Source organism: Momordica charantia (genome assembly GCF_013281855.1).
Source record: "Momordica charantia cultivar OHB3-1 chromosome 8 unlocalized genomic scaffold, Mcharantia_2.0 BLBB01000008.1, whole genome shotgun sequence".
Lineage (NCBI taxonomy): Eukaryota > Viridiplantae > Streptophyta > Magnoliopsida > Cucurbitales > Cucurbitaceae > Momordica > Momordica charantia.
This window is the reverse complement of record NW_028275166.1, coordinates 33,755,669-33,780,329: the sequence shown is the minus strand read 5'-3', so window position 1 is coordinate 33,780,329 and position 24,661 is coordinate 33,755,669. Positions and strand designations below refer to the sequence as shown.

The 24,661-nt window shown below is 36.2% G+C and overlaps 3 protein-coding genes across 5 annotated transcripts; 1 reads left to right on the top strand and 2 right to left on the bottom strand.

Moving 5' to 3' along the window:
* Nucleotides 1-5,474: 5,474 nt before the first annotated feature.
* LOC111013037 (synaptotagmin-5) lies at nucleotides 5,475-10,252 on the top strand. The gene is made up of 12 exons (XM_088127431.1): nucleotides 5,475-6,137; nucleotides 6,237-6,283; nucleotides 6,386-6,506; nucleotides 7,079-7,203; nucleotides 7,455-7,556; nucleotides 7,650-7,724; nucleotides 7,872-7,951; nucleotides 8,040-8,190; nucleotides 8,271-8,501; nucleotides 8,938-9,234; nucleotides 9,339-9,452; nucleotides 9,765-10,252. The coding sequence occupies exons 1-12, from the start codon at nucleotides 5,924-5,926 to the stop codon at nucleotides 9,909-9,911; spliced, it is 1,704 nt and encodes a 567-aa protein (XP_087983557.1). The 5' UTR covers nucleotides 5,475-5,923; the 3' UTR covers nucleotides 9,912-10,252.
* A 352-nt stretch (nucleotides 10,253-10,604) lies between these two features.
* On the bottom strand, nucleotides 10,605-16,021 carry TOC90 (Avirulence induced gene (AIG1) family protein). Of its 3 annotated transcripts, XR_015792785.1 has the most exons (5): nucleotides 15,747-16,021; nucleotides 15,198-15,311; nucleotides 14,688-14,828; nucleotides 10,989-13,427; nucleotides 10,605-10,840 (listed from the first exon to the last, which is right to left on the bottom strand). XR_015792785.1 is itself a non-coding variant. In XM_022287419.2 (4 exons), the coding sequence occupies exons 2-4, from the start codon at nucleotides 15,223-15,225 to the stop codon at nucleotides 11,188-11,190; spliced, it is 2,409 nt and encodes an 802-aa protein (XP_022143111.1). In that variant the 5' UTR covers nucleotides 15,226-15,311; nucleotides 15,747-16,021; the 3' UTR covers nucleotides 10,882-11,187. The 3 variants fall into 3 exon arrangements, 2 of the variants coding, with proteins under 2 accessions (XP_022143111.1, XP_022143112.1); XM_022287419.2 differs by lacking the exon at nucleotides 10,605-10,840 and having other exon boundaries at nucleotides 10,882-13,427; XM_022287420.2 differs by lacking the exons at nucleotides 10,605-10,840; nucleotides 15,198-15,311 and having other exon boundaries at nucleotides 10,882-13,427.
* Nucleotides 16,022-19,633: 3,612 nt separating this feature from the next.
* On the bottom strand, nucleotides 19,634-24,113 carry LOC111013026 (ubiquitin C-terminal hydrolase 22). The gene is made up of 3 exons (XM_022287346.2): nucleotides 22,905-24,113; nucleotides 22,597-22,721; nucleotides 19,634-21,044 (listed from the first exon to the last, which is right to left on the bottom strand). Exons 1-3 carry the CDS (start codon nucleotides 23,846-23,848, stop codon nucleotides 20,272-20,274), a joined length of 1,842 nt encoding a protein of 613 aa, XP_022143038.2. The 5' UTR covers nucleotides 23,849-24,113; the 3' UTR covers nucleotides 19,634-20,271.
* Nucleotides 24,114-24,661: the final 548 nt, after the last annotated feature.

Sequence of the window (24,661 nt, the reverse complement as noted above, 5' to 3'; positions counted from 1 at the left end):
AAACTAATTTGCATTGTGTATTACAAAAAAGAAAAAAATATATATATTTTACTTTTTGTGTTTGTTGTATTCCTTTTGGCTCTCGGTGGCCTTCACTTTTTCTCTGAAAAAGATATAACAGATACAGTCATTGTCTAGTGGGCGCTTGGAAGATGATGTCCATTGTATTTCAAACAAATCCTCTAAAAATGGCAAAAAATTACCAACAATGGTGAAATGTGTTTTAGATTTTCTTCTTTTTTATATATGATTGAGAGTTATGGTTGGCAGCAACTTTCTTTGGTAAGTTGGGATTAGGCCCCAAAATTTATTTCATGTTACCGAAGGTATATAATAGTTTTTTCTTGGGTTAAACTTTCGATACATAGTTAAGGTTAAATTATTTACACGAGATGTGATTCTAAACTTTCAAATTAATTAGTTTGAGTAGGAGATACGAATGACAATGATTTTTAAAAATTGAAAGACAAAAGTGTTGTTGTGCATCTGGTTAGACATTCGAAAGCAATATTTCAAGGAGAAACAAACGTTTTTTTAATACAACATGTGGGAGTAGGGATCGAACTCACAACCTTTTGATTGGAAATATATATCAATTACGACTAAGCTAGGCTCGTTTTAACATAAACAAGCACTTAAAGAGTGAAGGTCCATCCGTCCCTCTACGTGGGATGAAAATAAATATAATATGCTATCAAATTGCTACGGAACTTGATCTAATGTTGATTTTTTTTTGTCAATATCCCCTTATAATCAACCGCTTCACTAATGTTAATTGTGCTGTCATTGCTAATTAATTGTACATTTAAAATTTTTAATTACAATTTATTGATCATCAAATTTGAGTAGAGTTGATAATTGTCATATATCGAGACTGTGAGTTCAATCTTCCACCCCACATATAATGGGAAGAAATTAAATAAGCATTGTGATTGTCAAAAAGCAATTACAAAAATAGACGCAATCACTCTAAATTAAATTATATAGATATGATGTGAAGATTAAAGTTAAAATTGTACAGGTAGGTTTATTTCAAAAATTTTGATCTAAGAATGAGAGGATTCAAACACTCGATTGATACTTTAACGAGTTACCACTACTAATAAGGTTGACATAAACTTTGTTATAGATTTTATAGCTTTTTTGACCATTTGCTTGAGAGATTTTCGTACAACTATTTGTAGAAAACATCCGGAGGTTATTACAGAAAAAAACACACACACAAATAGATAAAAAAAAAAAAACAAAATTAAAAATAACTTTGATATAGAGTTAAGGTATGAGAGGGATGAAGTGTTAGGGGTCAAAATTAGTATAAACATGTCGCCCTCCCTCGTAGAGGCGTATGAGAAGTTTGATTGGCGAAAAATTTGCTAACATTCGGAGAAAGACTCTACTAAAGAGGATCTTTTAATTGTCGGTGGAAAACTAACAAACGACAAGTACGATCATCATTATAATATTAGAGGTGTTTTTCCTAATGTTTCCAAGGTAGAGTCCCACATCGTTAAAAGTACATAATCTCTGACATTCTACTTAAGTTCGGCTTAACATTAATTTGGACTAAGTATTAACTCAAATTGCATAGTATGTGTGATCGAGCACCATCTTGGTACAAGATTCTACTTGTAAGTTGTCAGTCAAACCCATATAAGATTTCATGTTAGTTACCTACCAACACATCATTTACGATGGTCTAATGGGTCTGCCCTTCTCGTGAATAATCATGGGCTACAAATAAAATTATGGAGGGTTTTCTTTTCTTTCTGGTTTGTCTAAAGAACAAAGGAGGTTAATTAAGTTATTGTACACATGGAATAAAATTTTGGGAAAATAATTTAATTAAAAAGTATATTGTTATTATTACATTTCCCATTAAATTGTTAAAGGAAAAAAAAAAGCAAAAAATATTGAATTTCTAGGTGAAAAATAATTCAACTGCCGTACCGGCTACCGCGTTAAAATATAAATAATAACGCTTTCCACCTGCAGCCAACGTGGCGGCGCCCACCAGCTTCCAGCTTTTATACAAACTCTATTTATTTATTTTATTTATTGTAAACATTACATGTGTGGCAAAAAAATAAAATAAAATATTACATGTGTGATTAAACCCATCAAACCAAATATAATCCAAAAAATCTATTTTCAATTAAATAATTGTGAGTTTCAATATTCCTTTTTTTAATATTACTATTTTAAATTTATTTCAAAAATGTGATTAAGGACCCAGCTGAGAAAATGATCTTTTGATATATTTGGTATTATTTTTCTCCTCTTATTCTTTTTATTTATTTATTTGAATATTTTTATTTATTCATTGGTTATTTTGATTATAAAATATCTTCACCTCCAATTTTCATCGTTTATTATTATTTTTCTTAATCTCACTAATATCGAACACTTTCCTTAAAAAAAATAGTTTAAAAAACACCCAAATATTGAAGATTAATGTGAACATTTTTAAACAATAAAAATTAAATTTAAAAAATATCAGACTAAACACATATATCTAGCCTATAGTTCATTTAATATATACACGTAAATCTCACTTTTTTTTTAATTGAATATAAACAAAACACGTAAAAGAAGTAAGAAATCCTAGTTTTTCAATGTGTTCATTCAAATTTTAGAAATAATACTTTTAATCACAACATTCTAAAATTTAGGCTTATTTTAGCAACGAAATTTGATTTTTTTTAAATTTTATTTCAAGAGAACAAATTTAACTTTGCCTTTTCTCTTTTTTTTTCCTGCTTTAATTTATTTTCTTCATTTCTAAGTTCCAACCTGAACCAACCACTCGAGCGGGACAAGGACATTGACTTCTCCATTGGTCTCACCAAGAAAAGATAATACCAAACTTGTAATATATATTAAAAATTTATATAATGTGTATATATATATCGGACGTCTCGTGTGTCGGACTATCTAGATTTTTTAGCGAAGTTAGGTCAATTCCAAGATGCCAAACCCTACAACTGATGAGAAGGCCCTATATAGGAATGGATGGTGATGAAGGTAACTAGAGGATGCGGCCGGTTACTAAGAACTGCAACGTTTAAAGGTTCCCTCAAATATAAAATATTACCTAACTAGAGGGAAGGTTATAAAAAATAATACCTTTTGAAAAATAGCCAAAAATATCAAATATTGTGATAGTGACTAATTTACGGTCATGATCCAATTCTTAGTTTTATTTATGACAGAGATGCCCTTGAAACCAAATGGCCAAAACTATAGTACGATTTTACATTTTATTTGAGACAGATATACCCTCAAACAAAAAGTTCATATACTAGCTTGATTTTAGGAACTTTCTAAGCTAACTTATACCTAAAAAACAAAAAACATAGATAATAGTTTAAGGAAACCAAATATACAGGATATTAAGGAAAAATAATGGTTGAGGTAATAATATAGATTATTAAGATAACAGTACGTATATACCTCATATAAATAGAAAAATGCATTGTTTTATATAAAAATGGACAATAGATATCCAAAGACTCTAACAAAAATAATAGAAAAAAAATTATATTTATTATGGAATAGAAACAACTAAATTTTAAATAATAATTAAAAGAAAAGTTACTAATTATTGTTAAAAGAAATAACTAATTTCATGTATGAACGGAGGGGATGTGGGAGGGGTATTTCCATAATTTTTGTAAATAAATATTGGTCATTATTGAGAATTATAAAACTTACCATCATTTTTTATTACCTTATTCTATATACGTAGCCATTACTCAGAATTTCAGAATTTCCAGAGCTTTGGTGTAGCCCAAAAAATCAATAACCATAATTGAACATACTTATTTTATGGGCTTCAAGAAATGGGTCGCCTTAAAATATAATAAATGGGCCTCAACTTGTTATTTATTGGGCCCAAATTCAAAATTTAAGATCACCGCACCCAATAATACCCCATATTATGAATTATGCGATGATAGATCGTAAATAGCGGTAATTAGTATATTTTCTTTTAATTGTAATATGCAATAGTTAATGTGCTTAATCATATTTATTTTAATTATATCTGATTGTTAATTTGGTGAAGACATTTTAATTATTTTAAAAATGTCAAGTAATTCACATAACCGTTTATTTGGAAGATAATCACTTTTTAAATAATTTATAGTGACCATCATGTAACAATCGAGCCAATATCCCATTCAACTAATAAGGCACTCGTGTCGTAATAATAAAAATAATAATAAAATAAAGAATTTGTCATGGTATATATCTTTTCATATGCGCGATGTGTCAAGTTGAGCCACTTCAATTAAATGGAATATCTCAGTGATCCTACCTTTATGATTCTTTATCTCTAGTTTAGAGTTATAAAGTTATGCTAAGGTGTGTACGATGCTTCCCAACCACTTAAGAAAACGCTCAATGAATGACCAAATTCATACTAGTCTCCACATCCAACATTATTTCAAGTGAAGATATAGGAATGACAAATCAATTTCATAGCACGTTTCAAATGTGGCAAAATTACCTCTCAACTATAAATAGCATGTCTCAAATCTCACTCATACTCTCTCTATTGGATGACTAGGAGACTATATGTCACTATTCATCTTTACTCCCCATAAAGAAAAAAAGAAGCCTAAAGTTAGGTCTCTTTCCTCTTTAAGTTTGTTTGATATGTACCAACGTGAATATGGCCTCCACCAGACAGACACAACACTTTAGTTAGTACACGGAAGTGTATACCATGATTATTCTGATGTGAAAATCTCAAGTGCGATTCTGTCGAGTGGCAGTAAGGGAGACTTATCTAAGGATGCACCACTCTAATCACCTAGTCAAGTGCTACATAGGGAGGTATTTGAATTTCCATGAACTTTGCCATATGGACTCGTCTAATCACCAACTATTTTTTCAAGACAAGAAGCCTTTTTAATAGGTTAAGGATTCCTACTCCATAATTTAGGACCTTAAATGTCCTATGTTATGTACCCTACTCAAATAATCTTGTTAGCTTCCCATTAAAAACACGCTCCTTTCCAACATCACCTTATACTATCTTACCAAGTTACTAACTTTTTTTGATATAACAAATGTGTGGTGAAAACTTAAATATGCTGCCATTTGATTGAAAATATATGGTTTAATCAATTAAATTATGTTTAGGTTGGCATTAAATCACTAACTTTATCGCTGTAATCAAAACCACATTACCGACTCCTAATGTCTTGGTCTATTTTATTTGCTTAACCATTTAATGAATTAACCTATCCAAACCCTTTTCATTAATAATTGATATTTTTAAGAAAATAAATGGAGAAATAAATATCTAACAAAAAAGTCAACATAAACTAATATAATTTCTCCACAAATAAAAGCTCCAGTTGACTTTTGTAGTCCAAATTACTTCTTAAATACTCAAGCTTTTACGTTTTTGTTTAATCGTTTGATTAACTATTCATCACCAAATCATTTTAGTACACAAACATTTAGCAAGATCCCCTTTTTATTGTGTTTTTTATTTTCCATACCTTTATTTGAGTTCGTGTTGAAAAAAAAAAAAAGGAAAAAAAGAAAAATGAAGAACCCAACAATTTATTAACAATGATTTAGCAGGAGAGAGATCCAATCCCGACGTTTTCGTGTCGGCACGGCAACGCGGTTTAATCGGCTGCCGGAATAGCGACACTCGTAAAGCACACTCTCTAGCGATTCGTCCGTCCAATTCCAGCTCGATTTCATCGACCACGCTCCAATTTCAGCCCCAAAATCATTTATAACTTGTTCAATAATCTTCCCACCTCTTCAATTCCCTCTTTCTCTCTTTCAATCCGTAATTCCGTATGTGTAATTTTGTGGGTTTTTGGTTCTTTGTCTTCTTGTTCCCCCATCGCGTTTTGAGCCCATAAAGTTCCCGTTCCCAAATCCTGATCCTTTGCCCCAAATGGCGTTTGTTCTTGGTCTTGTGCTCGGGATAGTGGTTGGGCTAGCTCTCGTCGTTGGATTTGTGAAGTCCGAGAATGCCCGGTCGAAGCGCCGGTCGGATCTTGCTGCTACGATCTCTGCTTTGGCCAGAATGACAGTGGAAGATTCGAGAAAGATCTTGCCCCCTCAGTATTATCCCACTTGGGTCGTCTTTTCCCAGAGCCAAAAGTTGAGTTTTCTTCTCACTTTTTCCTCTTATGGATGAAGGAGCAACTTAGTTTTCCTGTTCATGGTGGATTGACATTGGTTCCGTTGCTTCATTTTGCAGTTGACTTGGCTGAATCAGCATCTTACCAAGATATGGCCGTATGTTAATGAGGTAGATTTTTTTCATTTTTTTTTTCTGGGTTTTACTGTAATTGTCTGTTCTTGACGTGTTGGGTCTCCTTCTTAAGTTCACCTTATTAATTTTGTGCTATAGGCAGCTTCTGATCTGATAAAGGCTTCGGTAGAGCCTGTTCTTGAACGATACAGGCCTATCATACTGTCATCACTCAAGTTTTCCAGATTCACCCTTGGCACTGTGGCTCCACAATTCACAGGTTTGTTCAAGTTGGACATGAGGGAATTGATGATTATGTAGTTTGTAAACTTGGTTTTCTCTTTTTTTGCATGATATTCATTCCATTGGGTCGCTTTCTTTATTGTAATACACTTGCATTTCTATTAAATAACAAAGCTCGTGGGTGTACAGGGACTGGTATTTCAGCTTTTTGAGTATTGATGGAATAGTATAACTGGAGTCAAATCGTTACAGACTGACAAGGATCTTGCAAATTTTACGTTTCATATCTATGTACAAGTTTAGCATATCTTAAGGAATGCCCAGGTGATAAGAGCTAGGGATTGAAAAGACCCAAATCGTGATCAAGTCTCTAACTTTAGAAACTTAATAATTTAAAATCATTGTTGTCTCTTGAAACTGTAGTGGGTGGACAAATCCTTCCTAGAGATATTAGTTGGGCTGGTTTAAAAAGGCTAGCATATTGTCTCAAATGAAAATATATTTCTTTTCTATCTCCTGTTTTTTTTTTCTTTTCAAACTTTCCCTCCAAGTAATATTATCTGTTCTAAAGTTCATCTGAAGTTCTTATTGTCTTATTCTACTTGGCAGGAATTTCTATAATTGAAGATGGGGGAGCCGATGGTATCACCATGGAGTTGGAAATGCAGTGGGATGGTAATCAAAGTATAATACTTGACATAAAGACTAGACTCGGTGTTGCACTACCAGTACAGGTATTTTGAGCCTATTGTCCTTACTATTCATTACTCTTTAGCTTATTGGTTGAACAATGTCTACAGTCATTCCTCGGTCTATCATGATACAAGGAACTCTGAAGAAATTGTGGAATGAAAGGGGCTCCTGTGTAGGAATTCACTTTATACTTCCTAGTTTGCCTTTTAGAGTGGAGAATGACACATGTGAAACAACTTATTCCATCCTTGAAATAATATTGTTGCATTTGTTATTTCTCTACTCTGTCCAGGTGAAAAACATTGGATTCACAGGTGTTTTCAGGTTGATATTCAAGCCTCTGGTCGATGAATTTCCATGCTTTGGTGCTGTTTGTTTTTCTTTGCGGCAAAAGGTACCGCATAAATTTCTATTAGTAATTGAGCAAAAAAATCCTCGCTCATTATCAAGCAGCAAATATGATGAAACATTAACTATTTCTTAACAGAAAAAGTTGGACTTTACACTTAAAGTTGTTGGGGGGGACATATCGGCAATACCTGGGCTATACAGTTCAATTGAGGTGTGACCATTCTTCATCATTATATTCACTGTTTTCTCTTCGCATGCGAATGTTATATTGTACTCTTACAGATTGTCCACAGAGAATCAAGTTTCAGATTTCATTTGGAGCTAGATCTAACAGTAAGGTTTCTATGTTGTAACATAGGGAACAATTCGAGATGCCGTTGAGGACTCTATTACATGGCCTGTTAGGAAAGTTATCCCTATTTTGCCTGGAGATTACAGGTATGACTTTGGGAAATGATCTTGTGGCCTTTCCTCGCGACACTGGACTTGCATTTTTAAACTTGATGGTCAACTTTTATTGTTTCAGTGACCTGGAATTGAAACCCGTTGGGATATTGGAGGTGAAACTTGTGCAGGCAAAAGAGTTAACAAATAAAGATATGATTGGAAAATCAGATCCCTATGCTGTGTTATATATACGGCCTCTACGCGACCGAATGAAAACCAGCAAAATAATTGTGAGTCATATTACTCCTCTTTTGCTTCATCCTCTTTGGTCTCTTGGATATAATGTAAACTTCAACTGTTTCTTCTTTAGAACAATGACTTGAATCCAATATGGAACGAGCACTTTGAGTTTGTCGTTGAAGATGAATCCACACAACAATTGGTCGTGAAAATTTATGATGATGAAGGACTTCAGGCTTCTGAGCTCATAGGATGTGCTCAGATACGGTTAAGCGAACTTCAGCCCGGTAAAGTGAAGGATGTGTGGTTGAAGCTGGTTAAAGATCTGGAGGTTTACAGAGATAATAAGAACAGGGGGCAGGTAACAATACCGTTAAGACTTAATCCCACCCAATTTCCCCATCTATTCTATAGTTTTGGTTTAGCCTGAGGATCTAGTCTAAGCCGTAGAACCGAACCCATAGCCGTTCGTGGAAAACAATTGAAATTACTCGTTAAATGAATGTTTTGATTATTTGTGTCAATATCATTTATTTGTATGGGCAATTTCTGTTGTCTATTTCTAAGTGAGTCCATACTCATCCTCTTCATACTAGCTTTCTTGGATTATCTATGTTCAAAGTTCATATTGGTCATACCTCCATTAAGATTTTCGACATATCGTTTTCCCACCTAATACATGTCAGAGTAGATCGTAACGGTCTAAAGCAATCCCACGGTTCTGCTGAGAGGACTTCCTATTTCTCTGTGTGATATGTGCATTCCTTTTGTAACTTTCTGTTGAATGTATTTATTAGGTGCACTTGGAGCTTCTGTACTGTCCTTTCGGTATGGAAAACGGCTTTACAAATCCATTTGCCTCCGATTCCTCGATGACTTCCTTGGAGAGTGTACTTAAAAATCGGGTGAACGGAACAGAAACTACTGAAAATGAACAAGCTGTCACACAGAAGAGGAGAGAGGTTATTATTAGAGGAGTACTTTCTGTCACAGTAATATCTGCTGAAGACTTGCCTGCTACAGATCTGGTAGGGAAGTCTGACCCATATGTTGTACTCAGCATGAAAAAATCAGAAATGAAGAACAAAACAAGGGTAAGACTCCAGTGCCCGAAACTAATATCTACCGCGGTTTTTCTAACGAATGGATTTAAAAGAATGCCTGCTCTTCTTCCTTAATCCTGAGTTTCATTTTTCAGGTTGTGAATGAGAGCTTGAATCCCATATGGAATCAAACTTTTGACTTTGTTGTTGAAGATGGATTACATGATATGCTAATTATTGAAGTCTGGGATCACGACACTTTCGGAAAGGTAAGGCATCGCTCTATTAAAATCGGTTGGTTTTTCCATCTTGTTTCGAGCTGGAATCTAGTTGTGACTAGCTTGATAGAACATGTGCAGACGTTTTTTGCACGTCTAGAATTTCTAACTCGGTTTATATCCCGTGTCTTTTGACATGTAAAGCTTATTCTTGCCATTTCCTGTCAACAATATTCGAAATATAAAATGAGCTAGCTCTACTTCTTCATGTTATAGCGATCTCCACGTCGATGTATCTTACCATTGCAGCAATCTCAATAAGATAATACGACGCATCTAACATTGATTTCTTGAATCATTTAGGATTATATGGGGAGATGCATCCTGACACTTACAAGAGTAATACTAGAAGGGGAATACAAGGAATCGTTCGAACTCGACGGGGCCAAGTCAGGACGATTAAATTTACACCTCAAATGGATGCCACAGCCAATCTACCGTGATTCCTGAGCAGATCCCGGTACGGTAAGGCTGCAACTTGAGGATGTACAATACCTACTTCTGTGAACTGAATAATGAGTCTCACACCTTTTATATGTGAGAGAAACACCTGAAGAGTGAAGATTGTATATAAATGTTCCATACACATTGGGACTATGTAGACCACAAAGTTGTGAAGAGAAGGAATTACAAGCCAGATGAAAGAAATGGCCAAAGCTTTGGCTTCCTTAGATATTTATGGTATTTATGGTAGAACCTGAAACTGAAAGTCCTTTTTGTTGCAAATTCTGAAATGTTTTGATGTGGCTTATATTTGGTTTAGTAGTTTGAAATATCTAATTCTTTCTGAATCTAAGTTTTAATGTTACCAAGGGACTCAAATTACGACTTAGATTGAGTCCTGAACTTTGATATATAGCAATTTACTCTTATGTAATTTAAAATTTCTAACTTAGTTATATATGTATTAACAAACTACAAAGTTGTTGCGTAATAAAAATTGTCATTTAACTTTGATGAAATTTTTCACGGTAAAAATTCAAATTATAAATTCCAGAGACTAAATTACCTATCTAAAAGTATAGGAATACAATCATTACAGACTAAGATGATTAAATCGTTATTTTAATAAAATACTAATCAGATTTATTTGTTTCAACCATAAATGCAGTATTAGGCAATAATTTATTGATAGCAGAAGAGTTAATAATGATATATAATTAATTAATCAAAATTTGATTTTACTAAATCCATGATTAAAAATACTTATTTTACTACATTACCGCACAACTTTTTCTAACATTCAAATCAGTAGAGAACTTCTGCAACTCCTTTGATTAATGTGGGGCTATGTAAAAGAATCATACCAGCATTGTGATTCAGAGGCATTATGTCCTTGTGAATCAACTTTTCCCTTCTGATTCAGGTCTTCAAGATTGCTATAAGACACCAAAATCTATCAATCTTAGAAAGGAAAAAGTTCAAAAAATACAAAATTGGAATTTATTCTGGAAGTTTAAGAACAAAATCTAACTTCACCTATCGCTGTACAATTATCAACTCAAATTTTCCCCCAAGTATACAAACCTCTCTCAAGAACCGTTCGGCGGAAACGCCTGGCTCTGCTAGCAATCAGTAATGTACTTCTCTGGGAAAGCAATGGAATACAGACACAAGGAAAATTAATCATATTTGGGTCTCTGTGTGAACTGAAGACCAGTTGTTTTCAGTTCCAGGTTGCAGAGAAGTCATCTTTGAGTTCAAAATCAGCACAGATCATCCGAAACTACAGCGTTTCAATTTCCTTTCTACGCAGAAGGGCTCTGAAAATTGTAAAAGCAGAAACCAAGGCGATCTGCAAATGCTCACAGCTACTTGATTTTATGCAGATCTGACCCATTTTACGTGTATTTAAGTTGGCATTAACTGATACTCTCAAGCTTCGGCTAAGCCGAAACTCAGACCCGACGTTGCCACCCAAGATCATTTCCTTGTTGAAAGAGAGGACAGTCATTGTTAGACTGACATGGTCATCCCTCACTGGGTAGTCTCTACCCCTTAAAGTAGCTTCAATGCTCCCACCATATGCCACTTGACCTGGTCCTTCGATGCGACCTGCAGTTGCTACAAACTTCACTCTCTTACCTATATGTACGGTATCTTCAAGCTTGGCACCATAATAACAATTTCTCTTGAAAGATGTCATAGAAACTCCAATTTCAGGATGGTTATGCTTGATGCTCCTCAGCCTAGCATTGCTATGAACAGTGTACATCCTATCTGCACCAGAAGATTGAACATCTAGACCTAAAGTATAAGAAGATCCCCTGGAATCAATGTAAGAAGCAGCACACTCGGATTGAATGTTAAATACATGCTTATCCATGCTTAGCTGTCCAGTGATCGAGGTATAAACATTTTTGTTCATCTCCATGGCCGTTTCCAAATTTATCCCATCGAAGCCTACATCATGATCCCATCCTTGTGGGTCAAGAACAGGTCTGACAATCCACTGATCATCAGTTGCAATGCAACGATATCTGTGAGCAGGACAATCCGGGTCAAAACTGGGTGGAACAGCCATATCTGGTAACAGAACAGCCTCCGCCTCCGGAAATGCCTGCGAACCACCATTGTTATCATTGTGCACCAGATCTTTATCTTTTAAAAGCTTAATCTCCCTCCGCCTTTGATACTCTTCTCTCAACTGTTTCTTTAAATATAGTGTTTCCCTGTATTCCAGCTCATCGAGGTATTCCTTTTTCTGTGAGCTTGACAATTTCTCGAATTGGGATTTTGTCAGGATGCGAATAGAAGGTAGATCATCATACTCATCTTCTTCATTGTTACCAAGTAGAATAGCTTCAATGTCATAGTCCGCACCAGATGGACTAGACGTACCTCGGTGCTTTAGAATAGATGAGAGTAAGTGGGGAAGTGAAGGCAGCCGGGTATTAGCCAATGGCCCTAGCTCAATGCAATTTTGAAATCTCAATAGGGTACTAATGCTGCCCAAAACTTTAGTACAAATGCACAATAACAAGAAATGTGATCTCCAGACCTGTCCATTTGGTAAAACTTTTTCCCCCATAACATTTTTCTTACACTGAGGATGATTCTCAACCAAAAGAACGGGATTTTCAAGTCTCGAGTCAGACAATGCATGGTGTATATTTTGCTGCAAAAGCTCTGAGCAATGGGCGACATATGATTCAAAGGAGACAGGATATCCATCAGGTCCTTCCGGAAGAGCTGAGGAACAATGGGTCAAGACAAGGATGGTGTTAAACCAAATTGCAGAACCAAAGACCTCATTTATTAGCTTCATCAAAAGGTAATCAGCATGATTCTTATTTATGAGGTCAAGGCGTTCAAAGTACAGAACAATATCTGGTGGGGATTTCCTTATATATCTCTTCACAGAAAACATAATTTTCTTGTTTCTCTTCATACTCCCTGACGAGGATTGTGAAAAACCAGGGGTATCAATGATGGAGACTTTAATCCCATTAATTGTTCCCACAATCTCCTGAATACGATCAGTTGCAGGTTGAAATGCATTAGTTGCAGTTTTTGCTTGATCGAAGAGGGAATTTATCGTAGCACTCTTACCAACTCCTGTTTTTCCCAGTACAAGTATTCTAAATGCGAAGTTTGATTCTTGTATCCCAGCTGCTTCTTGTTCAGCTGCTATTGCTCTGGCTTTACCCCTTTCAAGGTTTACTCTTTTGAGATCCGATTCCCCTACCTGTATCAAAGTTGCTAGATGTATTCGATACAGAACCTTTTCCACTAGCAAATTGTTCTGTGTCTGTCCAATTCGCTGTAGAAGCCGAAAGAATTGAACTTGGAGGTCCTCAATCTTTGTCAACACATCCATCTTCGCCTTGTTAGAGCTATGTTGAGATTGGGGTGAATCTCCACTAGGAACCGGCTCCAGGGACAAATCATGTTGATTTTCCAAATGCCCACTGGAGACTGATGTATGAGGGCCACTAGGTGCTACAGCAGTGGTTGCATGTGCAACTACAGAAGAAAATAAGTTGTTATAGAATATACTTAGTTTGAGAACAAACCAAAAAGATTTAGAACAAAATTAACATTTTTGGTAAAATTACAATTTTAGTCATTTGAATTTTTATAATTGTATATAATAGGTCTTTGGTCTAATAGATTTCTAAATTTTCAATATTGTATCCAATGGATCTTTGAACTTTAAAAAAGTGGTAGATTTCTAAACTTAAACGACGTTGTACTGATTAGACATTTTTAATAATTCAAGAACTATTTGGCATCTAATATATTGGTAGGTTCAGACATTTTTAATAATTCAAGAACTATTTGGCATCTAATATATTGGTAGGTTCCTGAACTATATTGTACCAACTTTGAAAGTTCAAGGACTAAACTTTCAGTATTGTATCCAATAGATCCCAAACCTTAAAAAAGTGGTAGGTTCATGAACTTCAATTTTGTACAGATTAGACATTTTTTATAATTCAAGAACTATTTTGTGTATAAGTAGATTCCTAAATTCTAAAATATATCTGATAGGTCACACCTATTAGACACAAAATTTAAAGATCAAAGACCTACTAGACACCTTTTTTAATGTTTAAGGATCTATTAGCCACAACATTAAACGTATAGAGATATATCAAGCACATTTTTAAATTCAAGATTCTAAAACTCTGAAAATTCAAGGGCCAAGCTTATAATCCAATCTTTTTTTTTTTTTATAACTCGGTCCTAGGACCCTACTTCTTGCATTATGCTAACGCCTCATCCTTCAAATCTCGGGGAGGCTTCACCCTCTCCTGAGCTAGTTCTTAGAGGCAATAAAGACTTCATAAAGTTCTCTATCCGAAGCTTGAACCCAAATCCTTGAGAGGGCCTCCAAACATCCTGTACTCTTTCCACTGAGACCCTCTGGGTATATAATTCAACAGATAAAATGAGATACAACTTTTGTGAAGGAGTTTGAATTCCGGTTCCAGAAAAACGTCATAGACTTAAAGCTTTTAATCTATTATAATAATCGATTATGAAATCTATGAAAAGTGAAAGGACATAGAGCATCAATCCTTCACGAAAACAATAACCCTTCAAAGTTTAGAGCGACAACTGACAATGAATATTTTTATGCATAAGCATCCTTAAAAGAGATGTCCTGTTGAATAAGTAAACCAAACAAATTATAAATTTTCTTAAAGTCTGCCAACAAAAGATGCAGGAAAAATAGAATCTAGAACCAAGGCAAAAATCTTCATGTATACAGATATTTACCTTGATCATCTTGGTCTTCATCCATGTGTTCCTTGACTTCCTCACCAAAGAAACTGTCACTCCCCAGTAATGGTCTAGATGAAACCACCGACTTGGATACCAATTGAGAAAATAACCAGTCTCTAACACCCTTCATTCTGCCTGCAAAACATTGAAAAGATATGGATAAAAACACTTAAAACTTCCATATTTCCTACAGCGATAGTAACTGAAAATACTATAGTTCACGTGCCTGATCAATTGATCACATCCACCAGGTACATTAAAATGGGAAGCAAAATATTTATGAACTTATTCGTATAAAATGGCTTGGTTTCCTTGGGCAGGTCCAATCTTGTAAGGTACTTGTTGATTTCAAGCACAAAATCCAATTTTCATACCACATTGCAAGTGACCTAAAAAGGTGCTTAACTAGGTAAAACTTGATAAACAATCAATTCTCCTACTTCGAGTATGTTCTCACAATTTTCACAAAACATACAGGTTTTCACCAAGCAATTTCGAATCAACCTTGAATTAATGTGGAGGTCTGGAACATCCATGTTTCCTTCAATCAACTTCAAAAGTACATCCACCCTTTTCCATATCTTCCAAGTTCCCATAGAAATCATCAAAAAAAATTTCCTACCACAAATAAGAAGTGATACGAGAGAGTTCAGAGGATCTACAATCCACTTGAAGGAAATTCAGTACAAAGAGACCAAATACGTATTATATCCTCTTTTAATCCAAGACATCATGAAGCAAGACGACACCAGGGACTCCTCCAAACAGGACCAATAACAACTCTGCGGAGACGACTCAACATTAAGCGAGAGAGAAGACTCGGCATTTTCCCATAAACAAGCAGTTCTCTAACTATTACCACAATTCTCATTCTTTTTATCTTTCCTCACCCTCTATCCATGCTTCCAAGCTCATACAACACCATAAAGTATCTCCTAAACTGCAACCTAAATCCAGTTCTACTAAACTAGATACTCACCACCCTAAGATTTTTCTGCGAGAACAAAGAACATAAATTCAGCTATAAAGTGAAAGAAACAGATAAATTCCTACCTCGCATAAGAAATCTCTACTGAAACCAACCCGAATTCAATCAAACAAATCCTCGACGGAAATATATCATCAGCTTCACTTCTCCGAGAACCAAAATTGGACCAAGATTACAGTTACGTCCCGGCAATTAGAGAATTTGCCATCGGAAATCGGCCAAGGTTCCGGCGAATTGCGATTCCGATTCACGGGTGTGGTGATGATAACGAAGAGCGGGCAATTGCGAGGGCTAAGGCGAGAGAAAAGGGATAAGACAGAAACACAAATTTGGAAACGAAATGAAACTCGAAGCACAAGAGAGCCAACGTGGGAAATGCTACTCTACGGTAAAGACCATTATAGTGTAACCGTTAAACACGCCACGTGACCATTTTTGCATCTAACGGACGCGATGCTGCGAGTGCATATGGTTGAAATGATCCTGGCTCTACATGATAGATGTGAGGAAGGGTAAGGAATTGACACGTGGTAGAAGGAGAGAGGTTGATGCGATATGAGGCATCCATCTCACTTAATGACAAATAATTAATATGAACCAAAGTAGATGTTTATATTGACAAATATTTGAAAAAAATTGATTCTCAAATTTATTTTTTTGGTGTAATAAATATTGAGAGCGGAGATTTAAACCTCCCACTCCAAAGAAAATAGTTATATGCTTAAGTTATGCTCATGATATTGGTAATTATCAAATTCTTTTGTAGGAATCATAGCGAACCATGAAAATTTTGTTAGTAAATATCATAATATCGTAGCTTTCGTATCATTGAGGTATATCGTCCAATAATTTTTAATACTATAGCAGTACTTTATTATAATTTTTTAGTTTAACTATGTGAAGGTGAAGATTCAAACCACTAACTTCTAGATCGAAAATATATGTTTTAACCAGTTGAGTTATGTTCATATTAACAGTAACATACATTAATATTGAACCATTACGATGAAAACTTCCTTATCAAGGCCGCCATTGTTATGGTTGGATTTTGTTCTCTTTGTTATTTTTTGAAGGATTTTCCATTGTTTGAACTTTATTTTTTACTTTCCCCTCTCATTCTTATTGTGCTTCTCACATTTGCTTTTTAGTGGGCTCCATGTGATTTGTTATTTTGGTCTTTCACTCTTTTTCATTAGTGTCTATTTCAATGTTATTTTAAGTTTAATTTCTTGTTGTTTGAGTGTATTATAGGAAGATGGGAGTGTTTTGGTTCAATTTCTTCCCTTCTTTCAGTTGGGTATCATATTCATTACAACAAATTTGGCTATGAGCAATGTTTTATGAAAATTGAACAAACTTATTAACCATTTCAAATAGATGCGCTCTATTTTTTTTAAAACTAAAATGAGAATAATTTATTACTACTTATTTGAACTATTTGTTAGGTATCTCACCAATTTAAATACCAAAATTATCATAGGTGGGCTTTGGACCCGCCACGTGTGGACCACTCACCCGAGAACATGTATTTGAGTTTCAGCTCAGTTACGTCAAGGATGAAGTGAAATTGGCATAATCGTATGCCACCAACCTAAAAGATAACACAGTTCAGACCCGACTTGGGAAAGGGATACTCCAGCAAAAAATCCATTGAAAAATTCACTCGTGGCAAAGTTGTACTTCTCAAAACTCCTCTATAAAATGTGAAGTCCCACACTTCTAAAAGTACGTAATCTCTATACAACCTATCTAAACTCGACTCAATAGTAACTCAAAATAAATACTAACTTAAGCTTTGGAGTGTACGAGTCGAGCACTATATGCACTAAATACTTTCTTAAAACGAAACATGCCTAAAATTATCTACGAAGAAATACTCGAACATAGTTGCTCTAGAAAAATTCAATTTTAACATCGAAACACAATCATAAGAACCGACACTCACAAAAATCAGAAGCATTGTTTAGTAGGAGATGCATTTGCTTTGCTCTCAGCCATGACAGATGGCCTTTACTATGGTTAGAAATATTCAAAAAAAGATGTCCAAATTTTCTTCAATAATAGAAATTAAACACCATTTTTATAATGTATATTGTATATTTTTGTCAAATTTGCAGTGCTGCTAAAGAAATATGCTGGGCAAAATGGACAAAATTTGGACTTGCAGAAGTTCCTTGGCTTTGTTGGATTCTTTGTTTTCTCGCCCTATGGTGGCTAGGTGAGGAAACCGAAACACATTTTCGGGTAATTGGTTTTTTAGGAGCTATTTAATAAGGGTCCATTTCTTGTTTCTCGTTTTTAATTTCATTAAGAAATCTAAGCATTTGACAACTATTTATATTTTTTGTTTCTCAAGGTTTTGCAATATGGGATCTAGACCCTTTTCGCATTAAAAATGATCAATCAACTCAATCTGAACTGTCTAGATTATGAATATTATGAATTGTAATCAATATAAGTTTTTTTGTTTTTTGTTTTTGTTTTTGCAGTGTGGCCATTGACAGGTTTAGGCACAGAACCCAAGTTTGCAGTTCCCAAATCAGGCAAAGTGGTGGAAGCCATTGTTGCCAATTGCTTCCTTGGAAATTTTGTTGCTGATTACTTCTGGTATGATAGAGAGAGAGAAGAGAGAGAGAAGTCATCTTCAAAAAGTAAAGCTTGAATTTTACAGGGCATTGGGAGCCATTTGGACCAGCTCTGGTGGCTGCATTAGGTTCTTCACTCACCATTCCAATTGCAATGTTCACTGATATGATCATCCATGGCCGCCATTATTCTCTGCTTTACATTCTTGGATCCATTGAGGCAAATATCCAATCTCATTTTCTCCCATCCTTTATATTTAACCACATCACTGTTTGTTAACAATGGTATAGAAGTGTTCGTGTTGGTCACATTTGCGCAAATCGAGCACAATGAATAGCTAAAATTACATCGCTCGTGAAGGATTGATGGTTAGTTGTAGGGGTGAACAAATAAATCCAAAAAACCAACCGAGACAGACCAAACCACCGTTCCTCTCTCCTTTCTTCCTTTCCCTCTACTTCTCGAATTTTTTTTTCTCCCCCTTCCCTCTCCCAAGCTTTGCTGTTCGGCCAACACAGCATCTCTTCCTCTGACATTCACCAAAAACCGATCACAAACCAACCGACCATCTAACAAACAGGTCAATACAAAGCTTAAAATATTTCGAGTTTTCTACCGACCATCTAACAAACAGGTCAATACAAAGCTTAAAATATTTTGAGTTTTCTACCGACCGATGTTTCACCCCTGGTTAGTTGTTCTTCAAAATAGTTCTAGAAGTCCATTTTCACAAATTGTTTTCAAGAACGGTTAAATTTACAGCACACTGTTTCTACTCCGAACTCCAAACAAAGCTTTTTTAACTTTGCAACTTGGTCACCTCCGTTCTAAAAATATGTGAAAATGGTCGAGACTTTTTCAATTCTGTTCGTACAAATTGCTCTGAAAGAATGTAATATTCTCTCTTTTTTTTCAGGTTTTTGCAGGGTTCATAGTTGCCAACCTATCAGATTGGCTGACACCAAAGTTGAAATTGATATTCAGCAGAGCCCAGAAGTAACATTAGGAAGGGTGGATAGCAAAATTTTGGATATGTATACCAAAAAGTTAAGGCAGAGGAGGCTGCTGCTAAAAAAACACTTTCTTCACCAATAGCAAAATTTTATTTACCTACAACTTAATGATAACATTTTGCATACAAATTTCAACAGAGTCAGACTAAAAAAACATACATCTATTTAGATCAGTTCGGATGTTTGTTTTTCTCATAATTAGAATGTATATAACTTATCCCCACTCTAGTTTTGACCAATATAACTTGATCATTAACCCTGTCCATTCTCATTTTGGGCAGACTCGGTAAATAGATTAATAAGGGGGGAGGAGGGGAGGGGGGGTTTAGAGAGTGTGTCAAAGGAGACTAAAATTCAGTATAAATCACGTGTAATAAAAAAAGGCTGAAGCAGCCTGCCATTGTACCTGTTGCTGCACCAAATCCAAAAGGAGCAGCAGCCCCATGTGTTGCAGTTTCATGTTTGAATTAATAGGTGGTTCCACCAAAAAAAATCGATGGATAGATTTCAAAATCAGAAATCCGGGGGAGATGAAGAACCCACCCGGAACATATGGATATCTAGAGAGAGAGAGAGAGAGAGAGAGAGAGAGAGAGACAGCTCTAGAATTAGATTTTTCATACCTCTTCATAATATGTAGAGAGAGATCAGTTAATCTGCTGAGCCACAACTCCAAGTACTAAAACTCCATCCCAAGCCACCAACATTGCTTGAATAGGTAGGAAGCGATGAAAAGGAGTTAAAAAAGTATCAGAGAAGTTCCCTTCAAAAGGAACCTGAGTCTGCCTTCATGAGTAAATCTCACAATTACCATCCCCGAAAAGTGTTGGCTCGCCTATATCTTTGACTACAATGTGCAGGCACTCATAGTTCAGCTTGTTACTGACAAACAACAGCAATTACTGGCTTCCATGGCAAACAAAATATCGATGAAATTGATTGAGCATCAACCGATTTTGTCCTGTAATCAAGTTTCCCATCTAACGAAACGTTATGAAGCACTCTGTTTCTCACTTGCTTTGTAATAGAGCATCTTCTGCACATAAAACATCATGTATCCTTGTGCAGCCCTAACAATATTTTCATTGACTTGGGTAATCCAAGCGTCATCACACTTGTACCATTGATTACTCAGCCGCAAGTAGGTCACGTAATGACCGGCGTCCAATTTACCTTTGTGAGTGATGACAGCAAACAACTCAAACTCCGACGATGACTCATTGCAAGCATCTTGTTCATCTCCATCAAAAGGGAAAATCCTATTCCCAAATCGACTTCTCAAAATAGAAGATGAGAGATAGGGTGCCATGTCTAAAGAAAATGGAAACTGCAAATATCGGTCCACCTTCCTCGACATTTTCCGAACCGAAGAATGCTCAAATCTTTTAATGTGGAAACAAGAAACTAACGGAAGCTTTCTTATGGACATCTGTTTGAGAGATTCCTGCCGCACCTGACACTGTTGGCAGAAGAATTTCTGGTCGGACCCAAGTTTTTCGGGCCTAGTGAATTGGTCCAAGCAACCCACCAGGGAAGATATCCTGTGGTTTTGGCTTGAGTTCACACAATCTGCCTCACCATTGCAAGAAAGATTGGACCTTGTGGCTGCCATCTTTGCAGAACCCCCTAGATTTGGTTCCAAATCCAAAGAGATGTCTACACATGGATCATAGGTTGTCGATGTGAAACCACAAGCCATACACATGACATCAGACCGCAATATGCCGGAAAATACTCTATGAGCAATACAACAGTCTCCATTACCTGCACTGGAAAAGAGACAGGGATAAGTTATTCAATACTAAAGAAAAATGACATTCTAAAATCACAATTATTCTAATCCACCAAAATGAAAACTTAACAATTAAATGTATGCTAAAACTAAATCCAGAAGAAAATGGCAAATAAGTTTGTTCCAAGTAACCTTAACATCCAACCTTAATGTCAATAGTGGAGATCTGTTAAGGAAATTTTCCAGGATCCAGTGATTAAGCATTATCAAGAAAGTTGAGAGATGGTAGAAGGTGACAAGTTCATTAATTACCCTATGACTAAAAGGTTAGCAGGATCTTTCACCAACTGATTATGGAATGACCACTTCTTAACAAAAACATTTCCTCATGAGTAGGTTCACAATTTTCAATGTGGTTAATAATGCACCTTGGACTAAAGAAAGGGAGTTTTTTAACATGAAAAATATGAGAGGTGGATGATCCTACTTGTAACTCATAACCAAGTTGGTTGAGAAATAGTTGACTTACAAGTGAGAAGTAGAAAATACCATCAAGCCAGCAGGTTGAGTTTGGAAATTAGCCCTAAATCTTTGAGCACTTGTCAACTCCTAGAGCAATAGCAAGATTCCTAGACTCAAATCCTGCAGTTCCAACTTTATACACGTCACTATGAATTTATCTTGGCTTGGGAAAAAACACAAACTAATACACAGAAAATAAGGCGCTTTTTAAAAATCAGTCTAAGCGGATTGTCTTTTGTAAATGCAATGCAGCAAATTTCATTCACATTATATGCCTTGGGGTTATCCACCGACTGTTGGGGCTTTTCAAGTGAAAAATTAAAATACCCACTTTAGAAGCTGAGGATTTTCCCCCACCCAAATGTGACAACTTATGTTAGTGGTGAATTGGAGATGTACCAAGCTATTTAACAATGCAGAGTGATTGACCAGCCTTTACATGAAGAACTTATACAACTACAAAAATTTTCAGCTTCAGTTCATCTATGTGAATGTCTGGGAAGCCTAAATTCTAAATTAGAGCAATTAAGTGAAGATGGTCAAATGGCAGAACTGGATAAGCCAAATGGTCAAAGTGCCTGGAGATTATTAGTCTTTGGTCAGATGTCAAAAACAAGTGTTGAAGCACCAAAATCAGTTGAATTTCATTAATAGTAAAAGGACAAGAATATGGAACTCACAACTCAGTAACAAAGAAGCACACTTCTAGAAAGCGTTAAAAAAGACATACATTACACCTAAACTTCATGTGTAGCATTTCGTGCAATAACACTGTGTCCGAGAAATGCCTAAACATAAAATCCAAGCGCATAATACCAGTACTGGACCATGATATGACCAGTCATGTTTAGAAAATTCCACAAATAAATTGGTGATGCCAAGAACTAAATCTAAATATGACTCTGCTCTTTGACTTCCAACAAGCAACCAGTGCAAACATGGAAAACGGGAAACAATAACAAAAGGGGAGAAAGGAGAGAAAGAAAAGGTAAACATCACATGCACATTGTTTGAAAAAGATCTGAAAGCAAACAGAGCATTGGAAAGCAAGCAAGAATTTACCTTGACTGTAAGGTTTGCGCCGATCTTTGTCCACCTTTTCGTGGATGCCTTCAAGAATAGAGATGAAAAATTCATGAGCATCTTGTTGTTCATAACTTGCAAGGTTTGCAGCATGTTGCCACCAACTGTAATAAGACATAGATTTAGTGGGTCGGGAAAAAAAATGAAAGAATCATCTTTAGAAGGGAAATGACAAAAACAAATCAGTAGAAAGCAGAGAGCAAGGATACAAGTAGCGATCGAAATTGCAGAATCAAACATTCTACGAAAAAAGGAAATCGGAATCTTAATATCCATCGATTAAAAACCTGAATAAAAATTTTGCCGGGCTGTAAGGCGTCCGATCACCCGAGAAGACAGCAGAAAACATCGCATCCAGATCACAAGCTAGACAGATGCGCGAATTTTTACTGCCATTTCCATCATTAGAGTTGGAATTTTTATTGCCGACATTGACATTTCTCTGACAAAAATACCGATTATGTCGATCACTCAAGAAAAAGTTCCTCAATGGCGGAGTATGCAGCAATGCTTGCAAAACCGAATTCATAAAACACGTATTCCCCAAGTTGTTCAATCCCCGCAACCCCGAAGGCATCTCGGATTCGGATCCCATATTGGAATTGGCACCGTCAAGTGGACTCGAATTCGCACCCATCAAAACCCGTTCCCTCAGATCCGGTGTCCAGGGCTGGTAATCAACTCTACGCCGTTTCCTCAGATTCTCCGGCGGGAGCAGAGGCTGCGGCGGCGCTCCACTGGAAGACACCACATTTCCGCCGAGAGTCGAGGCGGTCGTTTGGGCCAACACGACGGCGGCGTCGAAGTCACGGTCGTAGACCTGGTCCCGGCAGGCGCAGCAGAAGAGCTCGGCACGGTCGACGTCGACGGCGATCTCGTGGCCGGGCGGCATTGATTCGGCGTGGGCGGCAGCGTGGGAGTGTGAGGGAGGCGCGTGGCATGACACAGCGGCGCACGTGACACAGGCGTAGAGCCTGGGAAGGGCGGAGTCGCCGCAGAAGCTGCATCGGGGTACCTCGTCGGGATCGCGGCGGATGGCGGCGCGGCCTCCGGGAGGCTTGACGCGGAGACAATCCTGGAGAAGGCGGAAGGATTTGGAGCCGTTGCGGGAGCGGAAGTCGGCGAGGTGGGGGCAGGAGGGGGGAAAGATCTGGGCGTTGAATGGGAGGTGGCGGTGGTGGTGGCGGTGGTGGTGGTGGTGGTGGTGGTGGTGGTGGATGTTGGACGACATGGGAGGAAGGTGAAAGCGATGGCGAATGGGTGAGAAGCGGAGATGATGATGATGATGGTGTAAGCCCTAGATTTCATAGACATAACCTTCATGGATTTCGGATATCAACGGCTCAGATTCGACAATGGCCACTGAGAGACCATGGTTCGCAATCAGGATGTGCCTTTTTTTTTTTTCTTTTTTTCTCTCCGTCACTTCTTCACCTTCTTCTTCTTCTTCCCAATTCTCATCTTCTTTACTTTATTTTCTTTGAAAAGAAAACATAAATATTCAAAATTTCTTTTCAAACAATGTTTTGGACAAGAATACATGTAATTTAATTATGTTTAAGTTCGCGGAAATTTATTAGTTTAGTTTCTTTCCAAGATCTAAAATGTTGCATTTTGTGAAATATTAGAGGCCAAAATATTATCATTAAAACAAGAGTAGAGTGAAGCTATAAGACTATACAAGTACAAAAAGAAATAAAAAAAAAAATTTCCTTGCAAAATAATAGGTTAAATACTATTTTAATTATTGTAATTTCAAATTTGGTTAATTTTCCATTTTTGTTGAGTTTAGTCCCTATAATTTCAAAAGTATGTTTTGGTCTCTTATTACTTTAATCTAATTTATAAAATTTTAACACAAATTTTATATAAATATTAAATTTTGTAATACAAATTTATGACTGTATTTTGAAAAAAATAAAGTGAAGTGCCGTGCTAAAATTTTGATTGAAATAAATGAGAATGAGGGGACCAAAATAGCCGTTGTGCAAAGATCAAAACTAAAGATGGACAAATACAAACAAAATTTCAAAGTATAGGAATA

Bases quoted from the DNA above. Each gene is read 5' to 3' on its own strand.
- LOC111013037 (XM_088127431.1), top strand. From the start codon at position 5,924: ATGGCGTTTGTTCTTGGTCTTGTGCTCGGGATAGTGGTTGGGCTAGCT. The intron at 8,191-8,270 runs GTGAGTCATATT...TTTCTTCTTTAG, and splicing joins TGAAAACCAGCAAAATAATT to AACAATGACTTGAATCCAAT. The intron at 9,453-9,764 runs GTAAGGCATCGC...TGAATCATTTAG, and splicing joins ATCACGACACTTTCGGAAAG to GATTATATGGGGAGATGCAT.
- LOC111013026 (XM_022287346.2), bottom strand. From the start codon at position 23,848: ATGTCGTCCAACATCCACCACCACCACCACCACCACCACCACCACCGC. The intron at 22,722-22,904 runs GTTTTTAATCGA...GTCTTATTACAG, and splicing joins CCGGCAAAATTTTTATTCAG to TTGGTGGCAACATGCTGCAA. The intron at 21,045-22,596 runs GTAAATTCTTGC...TTTCCAGTGCAG, and splicing joins GCGCAAACCTTACAGTCAAG to GTAATGGAGACTGTTGTATT.
- TOC90 (XM_022287419.2), bottom strand. From the start codon at position 15,225: ATGTTCCAGACCTCCACATTAATTCAAG. The intron at 14,829-15,197 runs GTTGATTCGAAA...AATGTTTTGCAG, and splicing joins GACCTCCACATTAATTCAAG to GCAGAATGAAGGGTGTTAGA. The intron at 13,428-14,687 runs GTAAATATCTGT...TTTCTTCTGTAG, and splicing joins TGAAGACCAAGATGATCAAG to TTGCACATGCAACCACTGCT.